Source organism: Sparus aurata, chromosome 3 (genome assembly GCF_900880675.1).
Source record: "Sparus aurata chromosome 3, fSpaAur1.1, whole genome shotgun sequence".
Lineage (NCBI taxonomy): Eukaryota > Metazoa > Chordata > Actinopteri > Spariformes > Sparidae > Sparus > Sparus aurata.
Window position 1 is genome coordinate 9,513,168 of NC_044189.1, and position 16,230 is coordinate 9,529,397.

General features: G+C 40.2%; 2 protein-coding genes across 9 annotated transcripts; both read left to right on the top strand.

Moving 5' to 3' along the window:
• Window positions 1-828: 828 nt before the first annotated feature.
• Window positions 829-4,575, top strand: LOC115578727 (probable thiopurine S-methyltransferase). 8 transcript variants are annotated; one of them, XM_030411832.1, is made up of 9 exons: window positions 829-937; window positions 1,478-1,600; window positions 1,701-1,793; window positions 1,890-2,022; window positions 3,293-3,345; window positions 3,442-3,516; window positions 3,991-4,100; window positions 4,135-4,227; window positions 4,331-4,575. In XM_030411832.1, exons 1-9 carry the CDS (start codon window positions 879-881, stop codon window positions 4,447-4,449), a joined length of 858 nt encoding a protein of 285 aa, XP_030267692.1. In that variant the 5' UTR covers window positions 829-878; the 3' UTR covers window positions 4,450-4,575. The 8 variants fall into 8 exon arrangements, with proteins under 8 accessions (XP_030267692.1, XP_030267690.1, XP_030267691.1 ...); XM_030411830.1 differs by having other exon boundaries at window positions 831-937; window positions 1,475-1,600; XM_030411831.1 differs by having other exon boundaries at window positions 893-1,026.
• Window positions 4,576-5,465: 890 nt separating this feature from the next.
• On the top strand, window positions 5,466-13,013 carry ppp1r36 (protein phosphatase 1 regulatory subunit 36). Its single transcript, XM_030411441.1, has 11 exons — window positions 5,466-5,593; window positions 5,828-5,892; window positions 7,083-7,166; window positions 7,346-7,482; window positions 7,758-7,827; window positions 7,938-8,036; window positions 8,174-8,314; window positions 8,623-8,665; window positions 9,340-9,569; window positions 11,002-11,202; window positions 12,492-13,013. Exons 1-11 carry the CDS (start codon window positions 5,564-5,566, stop codon window positions 12,733-12,735), a joined length of 1,344 nt encoding a protein of 447 aa, XP_030267301.1. The 5' UTR covers window positions 5,466-5,563; the 3' UTR covers window positions 12,736-13,013.
• Window positions 13,014-16,230: the final 3,217 nt, after the last annotated feature.

The window sequence follows — 16,230 nt, forward strand, 5'->3', positions numbered from 1 at the left end:
GGGGTGCTGGAATCTCCGACATTCCCCAACGTAAGTGAATGCACCATCAGGCTCCTCCCAAACCAGAAGTAGCACCGGGTGAGTGGGACGATGTATCCCAGAGTTTAGCCTGTCAGGCGAAGTTTTGTTTATCGTCCTGCCAGTTTTCTGCCGTGTTTTTTTTTTTTTTTTTTTACCGAAATTCACATTATATGAATATAAGAAACTAGAAAATCGCTCAAGGGAACAACAGTATGGTTGATGATTAAATGAACGGTACGTTTTTAAGCTACATTTTTTAAAAAAAATATTAAATGAAAGAAACATTGTATTTAACCTACGTGCTGTAAGGGAATGTTGTTTTCCTAAAATATAAAATATAAATATAACTATATACACAATATATATAAATAAACAATTGGTCATACTAAGAACATTTTATTCCAGAGTTTGTTGAACATCCTGCTGGTTTGTCCTTTTTTTAAGAAACACTTACTGAAAAGTACAAAACAATTCTAGCACCACTAACATTATGTGAAAAGAATAAACTACAAAAGTGATAAAACATGTAAATCGTATATCAGAAAGATTGATAATCTAATTGCAGTTCTTTTATTGAGAGAACTGTAATAAATAGAACTAAAACAAACAAAGAAGAAAATGAATAAATATCTCAACATACAGGGAAACATGCCATGAGTATCATTCAAATTTTTAGCTGTTATTCCATTGAGTAGTTAAGATTTGGGGAATTATTTAATATATTCATGAAAAAGAGTGTCCTGCCAGTTTGTCACACAACCCACTAGTAGTAGACAAAGTAACGGTTCGCCTGACAGACTAAGGTCAGGGCGTACAGCTCCCATTTCCTACTGCCGGGTATTGACTGGAGCGGTCGCATGATCGAGGCTGCTGCTGCTGCTGCTGATCACATAATAGTTGTCTTCGTTCCAGAAAGGTACGCTCTCTGCTCGAGTCAACAAACATGCGAGGTTCAGGTGTTCTCTTGAAGGTTCTGGGGTTGGTTTTGTGCCAGGCTGCTGCCAGGTGAGCTGCCACGGACCTCTGACTCTGTCTTACATTAGAGAGGGCATCTCATGTTATGCAAGCAGTTTGGTTTGGTAAGTTATCCGTGACGTCAGAGGTGGTTGATGGAGGGTTTGAACGCCTCGCTTTCGAGCACCTGGACCAGGTATTTCAGATTTAGAGCACCTTAAAGCTAAAATCTGGAACTTCAACGCATTAGAAGACAGAATGGGTGTTTGCTCTGCCCCCGCCTCTGTCTGTTCTGGCTTCAGCTGATTCTCCTTTAATCATCTACCAGTGGGGTCAACCTCTCCAGGGTCAACATGCATCATGATTTTGTAACCTCACAGGCTTGTTAACTGCTTGTTTTCACACACACTGCGACTGTGTGCATCATGTGTGTACTCACCCCTGAATCCAACCCCCCCTCTAACCCCTACTTCCTCTGCTCTTCTTTGTCGCCCGCCAGCAGCCGGGCTCAGGCGAACATCACCAGCATGCTGGCACCGCAGGCGAACCGGGTCATGGTGCTTGGAGAATGGGAGGAACGCTGGCAGGAGAACAGGATCGGCTTCCATCAGCCCGTAGTGCACAAGTAAATGCTTCACTTTCATCTGTTGGACGAAGTTTTTCCCAGTCCTTGTGCGATTTTTTTTGTTTTAAAAAGGGTAGTGTTTTTATTTTTCCTCCAACAGAATGCTGGAGAGCAACATCGATAAAGTTCTCGCCGGGCGGACGGGAGTTCGCTTCTTCTTCCCTCTCTGCGGGAAAGCTGTTGACATGAAGTGGTAAGGAGAAGAAGATTAAAGACGCTCACATCTGTTTTTAGTTTGTTTCCTCTTTGTGTGGACACCTCTCTCTCTTTTCGTCTGTGTGGATCCCAGGCTGGCGGATCAGGGCCACTCAGTGGTCGGCGTGGAGATCTCAGAAATGGCTGTGAAGCAGTTCTTTGAGGAGAACAACATGACATACAGCGAGGAGCCCGTCCCTGCCATACCTGGAGCAAAGGTGTTCAAGGTGTGCGAGCTGTACACGGTTGAAAAGACACGTTTCCTTTTCATATTTTTTTTCTCTTAACATCTGGATGGAGGCCGTAACTATAATTACTAGGGGCACATTCAAACACATTGTGCATACTTGTTTAGATTGAACGTTCTAATCCTGATGATTTTCAAGACATCAGGACCAGTTCTCGACACTTTATGGTGGGCATTTCTCAACATTTACATAAAAATGATGCAGTGGCCATCTGATGCCGCTGCTTCTAACGTTATCTCACTGATATCAGCCTCACAGCCGTATAGGAGCTGTTTTAAGTCTAAAGGGAACAATTCTCTACGGCCACAGCTTCACGTTAAATGTATGCAAATGTCTGAACACGGCTTCACGCGGCATCACTAATCACGACCGCTCTTCAAACCTTCACATCACAGATTTTTGTCTTTTGATTTGATGTTTTGCTACATAAACCTGCCTGTGGATATATCACCTGCAAGAAATGAAGTGTAGCTGTGAAACATTGTAAGGGAGAAATCGACTTTTAGTAAAGCATCACAGAGGTGAGGATCCTAGTGTCTTGTTTATGTAGACGTATAACGTCATCATGTCGTAAATCATGTCTTCTTTTTTTGCTGTTACATCTAAATTTCATCATACAGACACAACAAAATGACAGCTACAAACCAACTACCACACACACACACACCCCCCACAATCAACAACAAAACAACAGCAAAAAAGAAAAGACAACGACCCCAGAAAGCCAGACCAGACAGACATGTTGAATGTCTAATAATCAGCCCCCAGACACTTTCAACCCTTCACAAAGACCCGTGTGTGTCGTTACGGAGCCTTTCAAATGCATCCCTGAGACGATTCCCAAACCCGTCTAGAAAAGAGTGCTGGCAGCCTTCCATTCCTTCAGAGACCGCCGTGTCTTCAAAACTGTTTTGAAAGTTACGTTATCATCGAGTGGGAAAGGAGCTTGACGAGCAGGTTAAGTGACCAATATCATTGCTGCATTAACGGAACAAGTGTAACTTTGTCACCAAAATAAAAGCGTACAGTATGTTTTCTGTCACCCAGATCAAGGAATCCAAAAGTAACTAAAACAATCTGGTATGCTATTACATGTGACACTGGTGGTAAGTATAGTATGTGATCTGTAAAAGGGCAAAAACACAACAGAATTACTAGTGGGACACTAGTATTTCTGGTTTGCAGTTTTCCAGTAATACAAAGTCCGGTTAACAAACCAACCGATGCACGTGTGTCTTTGATTCCACAGAGCTCAGAGAAAAATATCTCCCTGTATCAGTGTGACCTGTACAACTTCTCCAGGTTAGTGCACTCTGTGTGTTTGGATCCCTTTTTAAAAAATATTCAATTACCTCTTTAAAAGATGTTTAACAGAAATTCTGTTTTTCCATGTCACAGCTCCATTGGGGGTCAGTTCGGGGCAATTTGGGACCGGGGCTCTCTCGTGGCCATCAACCCAAAAGACAGAGAAAAGTAAGACGAGATTTAAAGGTGCACTTTGTTGTTTTGGGGAAAGAAATGTTAATCAGAAGAAAAAGATCTTCAATGACCATTGAAACAAATGAATTATTTATTGGTATTTCATGACTGAATTAACAAACTGACCTTAAAGGAAGACACAGTTTCATACTGTTTTTCCTGTGTTCATATGTGGCGGACCCTGCCACCTTTCAAGCTCGAAACAGTGTGCTGTGGACCTTATTTTCCTCTGAGAACAGCTTATTTATTCAGTTATGGAAAAAAAATCAATATATCTCAGTTTGTGTATTTTTTCCTCTCCAAAACTACACAGTGCCGCTGTAACGCCTCCACCTAAACATCCTAAAATGAAATCAACTTTTCTTTCAAACAATTTAAATGTGTAATTCAAATATGATAATTATTAATTAGATATTACACAGTTCGGTAGCATGTTGTCTCACTACATTCTCTCACGCATCACCACAGGTACGCTGCTCTCATCATTTCTCTCATGGCCAAAGACTGCAGATACCTTTTGGACACTTTGTTGTACAATCCTGAATTATATCCAGGTAAGTGCAGAGTCACACACACCCCTCAGCTAAAAGTACCCGCAGTGTGTTTTGTATGAGTTCAGTGTTAACAAAAAGTTATCTCAGACTGATGCTTGTCTTTCAGGTCCTCCCTTTTTTGTGCCCGATGCGCAAGTACAAAGCCTGTTCGGTGAGTGTTTTAGAACAATCGTGGGCTCGGCGCGGTTCCCGTTCTTGAAGCATGCTACGATGAATTTGCAGTTTTTTTTAACGGTGCTTCTCCGTTTCCTCAGGGAAGAGCTGCGATATAGAACTGCTGCAGTCGGTGGACGCCCTGACGGACAGACACCGAGGCTGGGGGCTGGACTTCCTGACTGAAAACGTGCACCTCATCACTCCAAAGAGCGTCTGAAAGCCAACCTCGAAACCTTAGGAAAGCAGATGTTGGGCATTTTAATCGCAAAATTGTTTTATTTTTTAATGCTTAGACATCATATACAGTTTTGAATTCTTGACAAATAAAAACCTTTTTTTTTTACCAGGTGTCTGTGGCTTTATTGAAATCTGTTGCAAATAGGCAGTATGATTTCTTTATAAAATTAAACCAGTTAAGAAACATAAATTACTGCTATAATGGACAGAAAACAGAATATAAGCTCTATACTTATATTTTATTAACATTATCATTTTTACATTCCAGGGTGAGACTGATAGTAAGGGTTTGATTCACTTAAATTTGTTTTTGGCAGGTTGGAGAATATGTTGAATGCAAACTGAATTACATTCAATTGAATTAAATCCAACACTTTCATCTCCAACAGAGGTGCATTCAACAATGTGGATACAACACAGAATTGCAAGAATTCATCCAAGTATGTCGGTGCCATCAAATATTGGATATGGTGTAAGAATTTAAACAAACTAAAATAACAAACGCTTCGTTTTCCTGTCTGAATCAACTGCTATAACCTCCAGTAATCCTAATAAAGTCAATTCCTGTAGATGAAATGTATTTAGCATTCCCCATTTCAGTGGATCTTTTGCAGATTTTAAGTTAAGATATTTTAGGTATTTACAATGCAGTCGGAATTCTTTGTGAAAAGCGTTGAAGATGGGTGGGCTTTTCATAAATGTCGCTTTGTGTGTGTAAATATTAAGGTTTCTCTTTAATCACCTGGTCCATACATTACATCTACATGTGATTTCAATGCAACAGACGCATATAAATATTTTTTTTTAACTATTCTTCCGGTTGCTTCCAAAATTGCTTGGAAGTGGAGCAAGAGGACAAAAATATGCTCTGTGGTTTAAATATCAAGTTGCAAATTTAAGAAGTTCCAAACATTTGATCCCAACAGTTTCTCTTGCAATGCGGAAGTGTCCTGTGCACGTCATGGAGCCAGCTCACTCCTCATTGGCTGTTGCCTGGATACAGTGTCCAACATTAGCAGCGGAGAGAAGGAAGGAACCAGCAAACCAGGGTCCTATAAATAGAGCTAACTTGTGGAAGTTTTTCATTCACAGAAATGCCGAAATATCCAGAGAAGCCGAGAAGTGTAGGTTGCTACACTGAGACAGACGAATTTAAAAGTTTTGAGTGGCTAAACAACGTTAAGTACCTTAATTTGTAACGGGTAACAACTCGTACCGGCGTTTGTACTGCAATGTTAACGTCATTAACCATTAAAAGTCCGAGTGTCTAGTATATTTAAAGTTCATGCTAACATTTAGGGACGCATTTAAATGTCTGGTTGATATATACAAATAATAATAATAACACTTTCTTTCAGGTGAGTCCGCCGACTCCAGGCCGCTGGGTCTGGAATGATGAAGCTCGAAGTATTGAGTTTGTCAGGTGAGCCTGCTAGCTAGCTAGCATACTGCACATGCTAGCAGTAATCAGGGATTGTGGGATATGGGTGCATATGTGCATGTGTATGGATATGCAATACAAAAGTCCAATTAAATGTGGACCAAAAACATTCACACGATGCAAAAAAAAACATTCAGATATATCACAGAATAAACAATCAAAGGAAACAATAGAAAATCCCTGTATCCCTAACTTATTTTGAGTCGTGTATAATTATAGCATCCTATCTCTTTTTTTTAATATTATGAACATACGTCTATAACAAGTTCAAGGAAGTGTCTTTAAAATATTACATAGAATCTACAGGCCTATTGATTATAAGTGGACTAGGATTGAGTAGGCCCACCTATTTGACTTTATATATGCAAGAATATGAGTCACCTTTTAAAAACAGAGGTGACAAAGGACTTCGACAAACAAGCAAAAGCAGGAAACTCAGGAATACAATATCACAAAATAAACAGTCAACAGTCAAGCCAAACACAAGGAAGCTGTGACTAACGTGAGTTAGAACAAGCAGGTATTTAGAGTCATTAGGAGTAAAAGGGATAAAGGCCATGAAACAGGCAAGATCATAAAAAAAGAAAGAGAACGATAAGAAGACGACATCACATCAGAGTAATTAAGAACAAATAAAAAACAACAACAATTAACAATAAACAAATAAAACCAGTAAAGAACAGTAAGAAAAAAGACATGACGTGAGAGGAATTATAAAAACAGACACATAGACAACAATGAAAAGATGAAAAATCAGTTTTATAGGGTGACTTCACATGAAAGCAAGTCTATAAAAGTGGGTTTTAAGGAGGGATTTATAAAGGATCTAACCAGCTGTCTCCCAGAGAAACTTAAGACGGATCTTGAAATAATATTGATGAATTAATTTGAAGTCAAGATAAGATTGGAAATAACATCCATGAATAACATCCATATTCTTGAAACAAATTGCCATAATCCGAACCAGCCCCACGTTATCATGTTAATGTCCACATTTTTAATTAGTGTGACCTTTTTAAAGGTAAATTTAATACAATGCGTATAACATGAACTCTAGCATTGTAAAACGGTAATGTGATTGTTTTTTTTTTTTGTTCTGTATCGTCTATGAATCTGTTTTTTCCTTTTTGTACTGTACAATAAAGATGTAAATAAAACTCCCGCTTTGCTAGTTCTGGTCCAGCGGAGGAGGCTGTTTTGAAGGAAAGGAGGCAATCCAACTCCAATTTCAAGGATCTTCAGCAGCGATCTGAGTGGTAAGCCCGCGTGAACCAGCAGCATTCAGAAGTGTTTTTTATTTAAATGTCCGTTCATGTTATTTAACTGTGATTGTAATCATTTTAAAGGTTAAAAAAAATGACGTTAATTGCAGTTATTCTTTGCTCTTCTTTTGAGTACAACCTGCACATATTCACCGTGACAGTTGCTTCTCCAGGTTGGCTGCCATCTGTATGTTGAACCATAGAGGGCGCCAAAGCCTTAGAAAGAGCCTGAGCCCTGCTCACCTGAGTGCTTACAGGTCCTCAGTGATGAAGAGGCATGGAGACCGTATTACCATCGATGATGTTAAACGTAAGTGTCGATATGTTGTTGAACATAACGACAATAATACTGCTGGCTTAAATCAGCTCATCCTCTTTTTATCTGAAGTATGGTAGTTGGTAAAGAAAATAGGAGTTTGCTGAGCGGGAACATAAAAGAGTGCCTGCATATCAAATCCCATCAAATGATAAGTAAAACTAAACTTTGCTCTCAGGTTATCCTGATAGAATTCAGCCTAAAAATGATGCATTACTGTAACGAGTGAGTGCCAGATGACCTTTGACCCCCTTCTATCTGTGTCGTAGAGGTGGCTGTCGGTTTGCTGCAGGAGAATTATTCGCTTCCTGTTCCGCTTTGCTTCATGACTGTATTGAAGTGAGTAATAAAAACACATGTTTTCATCCAAACACGCATACAGTTTGGCTTTGCTGTATATTCTATGGCAAAATAAGCCATGCAGTGATACTGACTGCTCGTCTGTGCAGGAGTAAAGAGCTTGATGACGTCCTGGCCGCCCTTCTCCTTTACCTGTCTTGTTTCTTCGAACACAAGTCTCTAGAGAACAGACCCAAGTCCTTAATGCCGTAAGTATGCTAAGAATAAAAGAATGTAATGTAGTTGTAAATTAGTGGTATCTTTTTGTATCACTTAATGTGTGTCTCCCCCTCTTCTCTGTCGTGTATTTCTACACCCTCGATCTCTTTTCTAACAATCCTCCCAGTGTAGATATCATCACAGAGCACCGGATGATGGCGGCGGCTTTGGCCAAAAAGGAGATAGCTCAAAAGAAGCTGGCTGTCTGCTACTTCAGTCTCATCATGGGCCTGGAGATAGAGCAGCACCAACACACGTCGTATCACAAGTGAGTGTCTGTTCAGATAAAGAAGAGCTGTTGGAGAAAGAAAGTGTGATTCTCTCTGCAATATTTTCCCCCACCTGTCTGGTTACCAGGATGCATCACTCGTCCCACCTTTTCAAAATGGCTCCCGGGGGACCATTGTATAGCAGTTGTGAAGTTTACAATTATGCAAAAATCCCAAATAAGGGCATTTTTATTATTTGTAATAATACAAACATTTATAGTGAATCATTTCTGTCTGTATAACTAGTTTCTACAAGTCAGCCAATCACAGTTTGCCACAACACACTAACTTCTCATGTGGTTTCCAGGGGCCGGATGTCATCAAACCGTACAGAGTGGCAACTACATGCGGTATGTGCAATAAGAATCCTATAATGTGCTCCAATAAAATATTTCAAAGATTTTTAAGACTTTTAGGAACTTTTAAGGACATGGTTATTGTTCCCTTATCTGTCTCCTGACCAAGTCCCACTTTTTAAAAGGCTTCATAAATCTGACCCGTAACTGACCGGAACGTTCTTTCCCTGCAATTGCAGCTTGTTGAAACATTCAAAGCTACATATATTGCCTCATCTGCACATAGAAAAACTGAACCTTCAGCTGTCAGAGTGAAGGCCAGTTCACCATCTGTGAATACAGACGGCAGCGAGCAGAACAGAACGACATTGAGTGCTGGTTATGCCTGGTGGCCTTAATGAATTAGTTAGTGGTATGAGATGTTGACTCAACACAGGTGCTTTGCTTTGACAGGCTCTCCACAGTATTTAGCCAGGTGGGTGGAAGGGGGAGAAATATCACGCTAAGAGCAGCAGCTTATTGTCTGCTCTCTATATGACCTGTTCTGGACAGAAATAGCTGTTGTGACCTTTTAAAAATACAGAATAAGTGTCTGCCTGGGTTTTCAGGTAGAATTAAGGATTTAATTAAAAAAACAAATGCATGAATGTCTAACTTTGAAATGAATTAAGAGGTCACACTCTTCACTCTCTTCTCATCCTTCTGTGTCCTCACCCTCTTGTTTCTAGTGTTTGTACAGCTTCTTCTGCTTTGTGGCCTGGGTGACGTTTGGCAGGAAGGACCTGAGGGACATCCAAGAGGAGGTGGGGCGACTTTTGTACTCCGACACCTTCAACTTGGCACTCAGGAACAGCACTGATGGGGACTCGGGCTCGACCTTCTCTGCTGTTAATGGTTCAGTGAAGACGGAAGAGGCTGACCCCAAGGAGACGGGACGTAATGGCACATTCAGGCACAGGTACGTCGAAGCGAAGGGAAGGCTGGGTAGAGGTGGCATGTGATACCATCAATGTCGGCATGTACTTTTTAAGATTAGAAGACTTTTTGATTGACATTTTTCCCCCGTCAATGATTTAATATGCGGATTTTGCTACTATGTAGGTTCATATCTCCAGGAACTTATCCTGTACATTCTCCCCAAAAAACATTTTCAGAGAGTGGGCTACAAAAGCCTTGGTGTTAGTATAGTAAAACCCAATTCTTGACATTATGATTGGCTGTTAAACTTGCCTTCAGCCGAGCTGTACATTCCCTACGGCTGAACGGAAGTACAATGTTTAACATCTGCACATAGCTGACGTAAACATGTGCATCGTGTTTTCGTTCTAAGTTGGGCTACATATTGAGTTTTGAGGTGAGGATGGCTGAGTGAAAGCAACGAAGAAGGAAGGAAATGTATCTGTTTATTTTAATTGTCAATCATAACAAATATGCTTTAATTTTAAAGTAGCCAGTAGTCATACAGTCGGAAGAAATGAACCAACATTACCAGCAAAAACTTTGATATAGATGTAGAAATGTGATCCATTGTTGATAAAAAAATGTATGATATCTGTTGTCTAACCATCAGTATGTGCAACCAGCCTCACTCTGATTTGATCTATTAGAGTAAATAACTTAATAGCTCCGGCAGTAATGTTATCTGTGTTTGATGGACATCACATCAGCCCCTCTGACTGGAACATGATTGATGTAGACAGATTCATAGCTTTGTCCGATAGCAGGGGCTGTCTGACAGACGGTTTTATGTTGCACCGCTGTGTCTGACACAAGATTGGCAGTTGTGTAAGCTGTCAGAGGCCTCAGCGCTCTTTCCTGCTGTCAGGTTGAGACCAAACAATCAAAAGCTGGGCCTGAAGCTCGCTCTGCTCCTGAGGGTGGATGTACATGACATGATTTGTACAAGCTCCAGCTGCCTCCAACTGTCTGGCAGACACTAAAAAGATTGTAAAAGAAAAAAAAAATCCATTTGATTATATATATTTTTGCATAAGCACCTGGATCTTGAGAATTTGGCTCCCCTAGCTGCTTTCCTGATTAATTAGTTATGGAGATTTAAGTTTCCACCATGAGCACTATAGGTATGTATGACAAAATGGAACATGTGAGGAATGTCTGCTTTTCAAAATGCTTATACAGCTGTTGTCTGTGCATGAATAAAGTATTATATAAACAGATCTTCAGCAATACAATAGTTGGTTTAATTAAAACCTTTCTCCTCTACTTTTGTTGAGTGAGTAAAATGTATCAGAAAGAATTTTGTACACACTTGTTGCCCTCTGCGTCTCTTTTACACGTTTGCATGTTTGCCTACGGTGTTTTTTTTAATATATACACTAAAATTCACAAAATTTTCTGTCCCTGCTCCCTGACCTGACTTTCTTCCAAAGAACGTCCCAGCGGCGTCCTGCCCTCAGCACTGTGGTAAATAAGCGATCCCCACTGATGGTGTCTCTGCTGCCTTCACCCAAAGAGCAGTCGCCCCATCTGTTCGTCCGCAGCCCAGCCAGGAGGCAGAGCCCTCTGCAGGCCGAGCTCTGTGACACCAAGGCTCTGACGGAAAAGCTCAACCAGCAGCTGGCCAGTGTCAGGTGGTGAAAAAATTGATAGATTATGCCGCTGATAATTTTAAGAGGATTGGATTTTGTTTTTGATTGTTATATGTGTCTCTAATGCCACTCTCAAATCATCAAATGCTGCTATGTTCACAGTGCACAGAAATCTTTCAGACAAACTAACAGTGATGGAATTCACTCATCTAAGATTGTTAAAAACTATTTTGTTTGCAGATTGTATGCTGCCTCAGAGCCAGTAGTAGTTTGGTAATTACATTTATTTTGTCAGCAACTGGATACAAAAAGAAACTCCTGATAATGTCGGATCTGATAATAAGCCAGGCTGATAAATGATTGACCTGTAGGGTACAGTATAAACATATATGTAAATAATATGTACAATTTGCCTATACTTGCACTTTTGATTCTTAAATACATTTATTTCCAGGATAATTAACATTTTAAATTAGATACTTAGACTTTTACTGAAGTACTATTCATCTACCAAATCTATCATAATGTCTACCGTCCATGTGAGGCTGAAAAAGCCAAAACCACGAGCTCAAAGCTGCACAGTGCTGCAGAGTGAAGCGGAAACTTTAGTGGGTCAAGTGCCACAGTTGATTGTGATTCAATGTAAAAACAACAACAAAAACTCTACTGCCTGTTTTGTTTGACGTCCTAAAAATGAGCCCTGTTGTTATTATGTGCAGTCATACTCACCCACTCTACATAATGATTATTGAACGCTTTGTCTGGATTTTAACTGAATAACAGTAGACTTGGTACGTAGCGGAATCTTAATCGTCATCTAACCAGATCAGCTTAAAGAGTAGAATAATTAATTGTCTTAGACTTACCTACATATGCATTGTGTATATTTAATGTGTGATTTTTGTGCCAACATAGCAGAAAGTACAGATGTCGTCATGTTTTTTAATTTTGTACCTTTTATTTAAACGGGAAGTCCCTTGAGATTAAAAGCTAACCATTACAAAGTTTAAGAAATGATCAAATGGAGCATGTCAGCAACATACAAAAAGGGTTTAAGGAATAAAAATAATAATAGGAATGAAAGCTACAGAATACAAAGTCTATTTTCAGACTAGCAATTGCTCACTTCAGTTACACATTTTCTAAATCAGTGCTTTGAATTCAGGGAGAAAAAAAATCATTAAGCTGTAATGTGTTCTGAAGGTTATTCCATGACCGGGGGAGAAAAATTGGAAAAAAGATGATCCTGACTTGGGTTGTGGAAAAACAAACAGAAATGAATCCATCTTACTCCGTGTATTGTCTCTCTCTTCGTGTATTTATTAAATCAGCTTTGGCATTCTTGGCATGCCATTGAGACAATTCAGTCGCAGTACCCTGATACCCTATGAAGAAGAGAAAAACAACGGCGACGAGGAAGAACCAGGGAGTGACGTTAATAACAACAGCGAGGACCGTACTGGCATCCATGTTCGAGGTGGCAGCGCGTCCTTCGCGGGACCCAAGTCGACAGGTCTTGCCGGATTTGGCAGCACCACCCACATGAACTCTAAGCAGCTACCATTCAGGCAGTGACCTCAGACGCTGAATAACTTCTAGGTGAAAGTTTTTGCATTTTTATTGGCTTCATGCAGACATTGCATGTGTAAATGCATTCCTCAGCACAGCCCAGAGGGTCAGAAACAGAGAACAGAAAGTAGCAGGTTTTCATTCTGCCCCTGCTCATGTGGGGCTCCTTTTCAACAGCACCTCCCTGGACTGTCATCACACACACCGTGTTTGCTCCTGAATTTAAATCACTGTCTTATTTGCCAGCTGGTGGTGCTGTTGAATAAAATATAATGAAATCCGGAGCAACTTTGAAGGTCTGCACTTTTCTATAGAGCCTGAAAAATATTCAGTTCACATATGAAAATGAAGGAAGTCCAGCATGTTGCATGCATAATTCACACTGGATTACATGTATTTGGGAAATCAAATGGTGCAGCCTTTACAGAGTTTGTCATCTCGACAAGTTCACCTTCCTTTTCCTTTTATTTATTTCATCATTGAAGGCTTCCCTTTAGACCACTGAGTCATCCTGTGTCCTCGCCTCACAACAGGCCATCAATAACATGACCCCATGCCACACATGTGCACACACGCACGCAAACATTCTCACACACCGCTCTCTAGGCAGGATTGGTAGCAGAAGGGGCTTTGGCTTCGCCCTAATTGGCTGCATAATCTGGGACACCAGGAGTAGAGCTAAGCCCTCTGAGGAGGAGGAGGAGGAGGAGGAGGAGGCCTGGGAAGCCTGTGCATGAGGATGGGGGATGGGTCACATGATTTATTTTGAATTAGTTTAAAAGAATTGGTTCTTGGTGTAAATTTTAAACTGTTTCACACCAGGAATGATTAAGTCAAGCTGTTCCTCTGTTTTGTTAACCCTAACCCTATTTTCAAATTGTTCAGAATTAGTCAAATCGGATGGGACCTTCCTCTTTCTCCCCTCTTCTTCTGCTGTCTTGTCATGGTCCCCCCGGCAGCTACTTTCACCTGTTCTCCACTGCAGTGTTGCTAATCACCAGGCAAGCAGTCATATACGTGACACAGTGAAACCTGCGAAAATCAGTGAAAACATCCTTTTCCCTGGACTGACTGAAAAATCAAAGAGGTGCTACAGTAGCAGCGGAACATAAACTCAATATAAATGAAAGAAAAAGATTTGCTGTAATCTTGATTACAATCTTAAAGGAATAGTTCCAAGTTGTTGGAAGTACCACGTTTTTGCATTCTTGCTGAGAATTAAGGGAGATCAATATTAGTCTCAAATTTGTGTGGAAAATATCTAGCTGGAGCCAGATAGCTTAGCTTAGCAGAAAGACTGGGGGTAGCTAGCCTCCGTCTGTCCAAAGGTGACAGAATCCGCCTACTGCTAAAATTCGCATTATTAAAGCCTACATTATATCTCTTTTGGGAGGCCTTTGTGCCAGGCTAGTCAAACTTAGGTCCAGGTGGAAATTTAACAAAACTACTGGTCAGGGCAATGAGGTAGTTCTGCTCATAATATAATAAAAAGGATCATTGTTTCTATACTTTTGTTCATACAGATTTCAAGAACAAGATAGGTGCTGAGCTTTAAGTCTTTATGCTAAGCTACAATACTGGAGACATTATTAGAGATGTCTCTGAAGTTCTGGCTCTCTCCCCATTCAATAGATAGGGTCTTGTTAGCCCAAAATAACTTCACAGGGGCATTGCCAATAGGATAAACTTGCCTGTAAGGATTTTGACAATACCCACAACATAAGCTAACATCTAACAGTTGCATATTTATGCAGCATATCTTGCTAGCAAGTTTGAGGGGCGAAAGCCAAGATGCACATATCCCAAAATGTCAAACTTCACTATAGAGTTACTATAAGATATGTTTGTGTGTTTAAAATTAGTTGTGGGACTTTTCAGTTCAAGAGTCTCCAATCACCAGTGGTGTATAGAGCCACCTGTTGAATAGAACATGCTTTATATTCTTTTCTTCATCACTACATACAGTAGGACTTAAACCCAATTGTGTCATCATCCATTCACTGCACTCTTCTTTGAGCAAGAATCACAATTCAACATGGGACGAGTCAAACTGAAGTTGAAGCGTTGTCAACACGCTGAACCCCAGTGAGGTCTCCTCACAAAAGCTGCACGATGATGATTGGCTTCAGCGATAGAAATGTTCTTGTTCGTCAGTCGGCAGAACGATTCAAGTTGCCTTTTAAAAATTCCTGAAAGTTTGTCTTTTTTCTGAATGAGAGATCCAGCAGTGGCACTAATTAGCAAAGCTTTATCATTCAGTTGTGAAGCTCTTCACGGGGTAATTGGTTAAAACGTGTCAAGGGTGCGATATCATGTCGTTGAGCTCAGCAAGCGTATGCAGATACCGCAGCGTGTACTTACCTCAAGCAGCAAGGCAGGTGGAGCATATTCCCATTTCAGCCAAATTATAATGGATCCATGTCCCATTTCTGGGAGGAGACAACCTGCAGTATGTCTGTTTCAGTCTGAGAGTTGTGGGTTGTACTTTGCGCAAAGCGCACACTACAGATCAGGAAATTTGACTGTGGCTTTGAAGATTGATGGCTGCTAATCACAAGAGTCTCTTAAATCAAGCATTTAGAGAACATGTTTTAAAGCTAATCAATGTGCTCTGGAAGTCTGTTTCTATCCAGCAGGTTTCTTAAGTAAAATGATTATTATGAAATATTAAATCAGTTAAATAATGTACTTGGATATATATAATGTCGCTCCTATTATCCTGATTTGTCAACCTAAAATAACACATGTAAGTTTTCATCCATCAGTTCATCCATTATCTGTACTGTTATCATTTGTCAGATTGTAGCAACATGTGCAGTATATTTGGACACGTTTCTATATTCAGGTCTGAGCTTACAGGATTGTTTTTAAAAACAAATATGTTACCATTTTAAATTAAGTCCCCTAATTCTGTTGTTTTATGAGAATGCTGCAACACTATTTTGCTTCGAAACTCCGGCATTTCTTTGTGGAGCTTTGCAGCAAAACAGCATTGCAGGATTCTTATAAACAACTGAAGTACACAGGCACATAAACATAAATAAATTAATAAATAAAATGTCTCTGAAAAGCTCGCCTGGTGTATTCCAAGACTCTTTGGAAAGTACGATTTGTAAATGTCATACTTTGAGGCGGGGTGCGTGCTAACACTCTTAGCTTTGCAGCTACAGTGAAGATTTTGCTTATAGAAGGGTTTAAATAACATCTTTTCAAATCAGTTTGGATTGTCAGGGCTTCCAGAGATCATGCCATGGAAATTGAACCTTTTTATGTTTGTTGTATTTGATTTTTCTACATTTTTAAATCAAGTCCCCATCTACTTGTGTGGGATCTACTATCTACTAAGAGTGCTACAGCACTGGTTTTGCTGTGAAGCTCCAGAACTCTTTTGTGGACTACAGAACATGGCTTTGCATCAGCATGAGGGTGGATAGATAATGACTGGATTTAAATTTCTGGGTGAGCCCCTGCATGCAAAGACCCAGTTAAAGAGTTTGGACA